This window comes from Teleopsis dalmanni, chromosome 2, assembly GCF_002237135.1.
Source record: "Teleopsis dalmanni isolate 2A chromosome 2, ASM223713v2, whole genome shotgun sequence".
NCBI classification, from domain to species: domain Eukaryota; kingdom Metazoa; phylum Arthropoda; class Insecta; order Diptera; family Diopsidae; genus Teleopsis; species Teleopsis dalmanni.
This window is the reverse complement of record NC_051847.1, coordinates 241,348,664-241,353,496: the sequence shown is the minus strand read 5'-3', so window position 1 is coordinate 241,353,496 and position 4,833 is coordinate 241,348,664. Positions and strand designations below refer to the sequence as shown.

The 4,833-nt window shown below is 38.5% G+C and overlaps 2 protein-coding genes across 2 annotated transcripts; both read left to right on the top strand.

Annotated features, from left to right (window-relative positions):
• The first annotated feature begins 87 nt into the window (after positions 1–87).
• Positions 88–3,033, top strand: LOC119677137 (uncharacterized protein K02A2.6-like). Its single transcript, XM_038088404.1, has one exon. The coding sequence runs from the start codon at positions 88–90 to the stop codon at positions 3,031–3,033; it is 2,946 nt and encodes a 981-aa protein (XP_037944332.1).
• Positions 3,034–3,074: 41 nt separating this feature from the next.
• On the top strand, positions 3,075–3,942 carry LOC119677136 (uncharacterized protein K02A2.6-like). Its single transcript, XM_038088403.1, has 2 exons — positions 3,075–3,803; positions 3,883–3,942. Exons 1-2 carry the CDS (start codon positions 3,075–3,077, stop codon positions 3,940–3,942), a joined length of 789 nt encoding a protein of 262 aa, XP_037944331.1.
• The last annotated feature ends 891 nt before the right edge of the window (positions 3,943–4,833 follow it).

Here is a 4,833-nt window from a genome sequence, read left to right as displayed (position 1 = left end):
ATGGCGAGGAGTTTTGGGGTATTGGATCAATTTGACGTTGCGTCGGGGAAGTGGAAGACTTACAGGGAGCAAATGGAGTTTTTTTTTATGGCAAATGAAATCACAGACGATAAAAAGAAAAAAGCAATCTTTTTAGCGTCATGTGGGCCGGAAACCTACACAATATTAAAATCGGTTGCCACACCGATTAATATTGTAGAGGAAACATTCACATTTGAGGCGGCAACTAAGTTATTGACCAACTATTTTTGTCCGGCAGCGAATGCAATAATTGAAAGGTTTAAATTTTATCGGAGAAACCAAGTAGAGGACGAATCAATTATTGAATATTTGGCAGCGCTAAGGAAATTGAGCCAAGACTGCAATTTCAAGGATTTGGAAGAAATGTTACGAGACAGACTAGTCTGTGGCATGCGCGATGAAAATTTACAAAAGCGGCTCCTGGCGAATGACCAGTTAACACTAAAAATAGCGCAGGAGGAAGCTATAGCATCAGAAACAGCACAAAAGAATGCGACGGAACTTAAAACGTCAGCCAGCCTACCAGGGTTGAATAAAATTTCAAGCAACAAGGTAAAACCAAATCGTGCTCCAGTGGACCATATTCAGAATTGTTATCGTTGTCGAGGAAATCATCATTCAGATCAGTGCAAATTTAAAGACGCGGAATGTTATTATTGGAAAAAGCGTGGACATATTGAGAGAGCTTGTATAAAAAAAGAAAAAACCAAAAAGCCAGCAACAAATAATGGAAGAAGACCAAACAGAGTAAATCTTTTAGATACAAACCAGGAAACTCAAAAGACAGAGTATTTATGGTCAATGTTCGTTAAAGGTAGTCCATCGGTCAAGAGAGTGATTACGATAAGTAAGTCACCGGTACAAATGGAAATAGATTCGGGGGCAAGTTACTCAATAATAAGTGAAAAGTTATTTAGAGAAAAAATGCCGTATATTCCGCTAAAACCAAGTCAAATACAATTAAGAACTTGGGGAACAGAGAAAAATCTTAAACTGAGTGGAGAAGCAGAAGTACCAGTCTCGGTTGGGAACGTCACAAAGAAACAAAAGTTGTTAGTAGCAGCGGGTGAAGGTCCGGCTCTAATCGGTCGAAATTGGTTTAACGATTTGGGAATTACTATAACCAGCAATTTATGCAATATAGAATCAACTATTCCAGTAGAAGTGATGAACTTCAGTTCAGTTTTTGATGGAAATCTTGGAGATTACAAGGGAAATCCTGTGAAGTTACAAATGTCAGTTTCAAGTAAACCGAAATTTCTTCGATATCGACAAGTGCCGTTTGCACTAAAACTCAAGGTGGAAGCAGCATTAAAGAAGTTGGAAGATGAAGGCGCACTACGTTCAATATCCTTTAGTGAGTGGGCAACACCGGTTGTACCTATAATTAAACCAGATGGTAGCATACGCATTTGTGGAGATTATAAGTGCACAGTGAATCAAATGCTTTGCAAGGAAACGTATCCATTACCTACTAATACAGAAGTGCTAGCAACATTAGCAAATTGTAAGTGGTTTACAAAGCTGGATTTAGATCGAGCGTATACACAGGTGAAGGTTGACCAAGAATCAGCAAGGATACTTACATTAAACACACATCGCGGACTTTTTGAAGTTACAAGATTACCGTTTGGAATTTCAACGGCACCAGGTATATTTCAACGGCTGATGGAAGGAGTTCTTAAGAACATAGATGGTGTGATTATTTATTTAGACGACATTCTAATTGGCGGAACAACTTTGGAAGAGTTGTGGGATAGAACACGAACTGCTCTGAAATGTGTACAGGATGCAGGATTGAAGCTTAAAAAATCAAAATGTGTTTTCGCAGTACAAGAGATAACATTTTTGCGGTTTAAGATAAGCCGAGAAGGAGTGCGTCCAACTGACGAAAAGGTGAAGGCAATAGCTCAAACACCAGAACCAATAAATAAACAACAGCTACAAGCTTTTCTTGGGTTAATTACATTTTATGATAGATTTTTACAGAATAAGGGCGATCTATTGGAACCGCTGTATCAACTATTAAGAAAAGAGATACCTTTTAAATGGGGTAGAGAACAGAAATTAAGTTTTGAACGAGCAGAGAAACTACTACAATCAAAAAATCTGTTGGTGCATTATTCGGCTGACTTACCACTGATATTATGCGGAGACGCATCACCGTATGGAGTTGGCGTGGTTTTGGCACACAAGATGCCGGATGATAGTGAAGCACCGATTGCTTTTGGCTCCAGAACATTACAGGGCGCGGAACGAAATTATTCACAGTTGGATAAAGAAGCGCTAGCGATTATGTTTGGTGTGCAAAAGTTTCATCAATTTTTAAGTGGTAGACAATTTACAATAATGACTGATCATAAACCACTAGTGGGGTTATTCAACCCAGAAAAACCAATATCACAGCATATATCACCCAGAATGTTAAGGTGGTCGTTAAAGTTAGGCGCTTACCAGTACGAGATTAAATTCCGAGAAGGGAAACATCACCAGAATGCAGATGCATTGAGCCGGTTACCTTTAAATGATGTAAAGCTACAAATACCGGAAATACCTGAAATATTATATTGCAATGAGGCTGAGGAACAGTTTTTAATCACTGCGAAAGACATTGCACAAGCAACCAGAAGAGATCCAGTACTATCAAAAGTAATGTGGCATATCCAAAGGAAAGATACAGTTTTGCCATATAAATCAATCCAGTTTAAACCGTTTGTGAATAAAATCCAGGAACTATCAGTGAATGCACAATGTTTGTTATGGGGAGCCAGGGTAATAATACCAGCAACACTACGTCCCAGAATACTTGAGATGTTGCACGAAGTTCATCAAGGCATGTCAGCAATAAAAGCAGTGGCGCGAAGCTATTTTTGGTGGCCTGGTTTAGATGAAGATATAGAAATGTTAGCCAGACGTTGTGAAAAGTGTGCATGTAACAAACATAGATGGTGTGATTATTTATTTAGACGACATTCTAATTGGCGGAACAACTTTGGAAGAGTTGTGGGATAGAAAAGTTTCATCAATTTTTAAGTGGTAGACAATTTACAATAATGACTGATCATAAACCACTAGTGGGATTATTCAACCCAGAAAAACCAATATCACAGCATATATCACCCAGAATGTTAAGGTGGTCGTTAAAGTTAGGCGCTTACCAGTACGAGATTAAATTCCGAGAAGGGAAACATCACCAGAATGCAGATGCATTGAGCCGGTTACCTTTAAATGATGTAAAGCTAGAAATACCGGAAATACCTGAAATATTATATTGCAATGAGGCTGAGAAACAGTTTTTAATCACTGCAAAAGACATTACACAAGCAACCAGAAGAGATCCAGTACTATCAAAAGTAATGTGGCATATCCAAAGGAAAGATACAGTTTTGCCATATAAATCAATCCAGTTTAAACCGTTTGTAAATAAAATCCAGGAACTATCAGTGAATGTACAATGTTTGTTATGGGGAGCCAGGGTAATAATACCTGCAATACTACGTCCCAGAATACTTGAGATGTTGCACGAAGTTCATCAAAGTATGTCGGCAATGAAAGCAGTTACGCGAAGCTATTTTTGGTGGCCTGGTTTAGATGAAGATATAGAAATGTTAGCCAGACGTTGTGAAAAGTGTGCATGTAACAAAAAGAATCCTCCAGTAGCGACAGGTGAACCATGGCCAGCAACGCTAAGGCCATGGTCCCGGTTACATATTGATTATGCGGGACCCTTTATGGGTACAAATTTTTTTATCGTCGTAGATGCTCATAGCAAGTGGGTAGAGGTAAAAATAACCAGTACAATAAATGCGATTAGAACAATCGAGTTAATGAGAGAAATATTTGCAACACACGGAATACCAGATACCATTGTGTCCGATAATGGGCGAACGTTTGTGTCAGAAGAATTTGAGAAATATTTAAAACTTAGCGGTATAAAGCACATACGTACGGCACCGTATCATCCATCGTCAAACGGGCAAGCAGAAAGGTTTGTACAAACCATTAAGAATCACCTTAAGAAAATGCAGTCTTCAGACATCAGTAAGAATTTGGCAAATATACTTTTGCATCTGCGTACAACTCCTAATGCAAATTCAAATTTGAGTCCAGCAGAAATCTTGATGGGAAGGAAGTTGAAAACATTGTTAGATCATTTGCACCCCAGTGATCACAACACTCAGAAGCAGCTAAATTCTGATGAGTATTCCAAACAAATAAAACCAGTTCGCAGTTTCCAGTGTGGTGAAAGTGTTTGGTACCGAAATTTTGGAAGAGGTGAAAAGTGGATGCCAGGGATTATACAATCAACAGGAGATCGCAACTACAAAATTCAATCAAATAGTGACATATTGTCGAGACATATTGACCAGTTGCATAAGCGAGTTTCGGAGACACCGACAAGGTTAGAATCCAATATAACTCCAGTAGCAGTAACTTCAGTGGCACAACCGGAAGAGCAAGACGACCAAATAAGTGCAGGTCATTCATCAAATGAATATATCCTACCAGATAGTCAAGTAGAGGGGTCATTTGAAGAGAAAGATAAAAGAGATGAAACATTAAAATCGCGACCGTACCGGCAGAGGCAACCGCCAAAAAGGTTACGGGACTATTTGATGGGGGAGGAACTGTAGTATATTCGATAATGGCAACACTGCATAAAGAAATAGAGAAAGAAGTAAAAAAGACAAAATGCGTAGTAGTTGTCGGAATAGTGCAAAGCAGAGTAAACGTGCTGTGGTGTAATCATAATATTTATTAAGATTAATTTCTAAATTATTATAATACTTTAAGTAATAAAGTATATGTTGT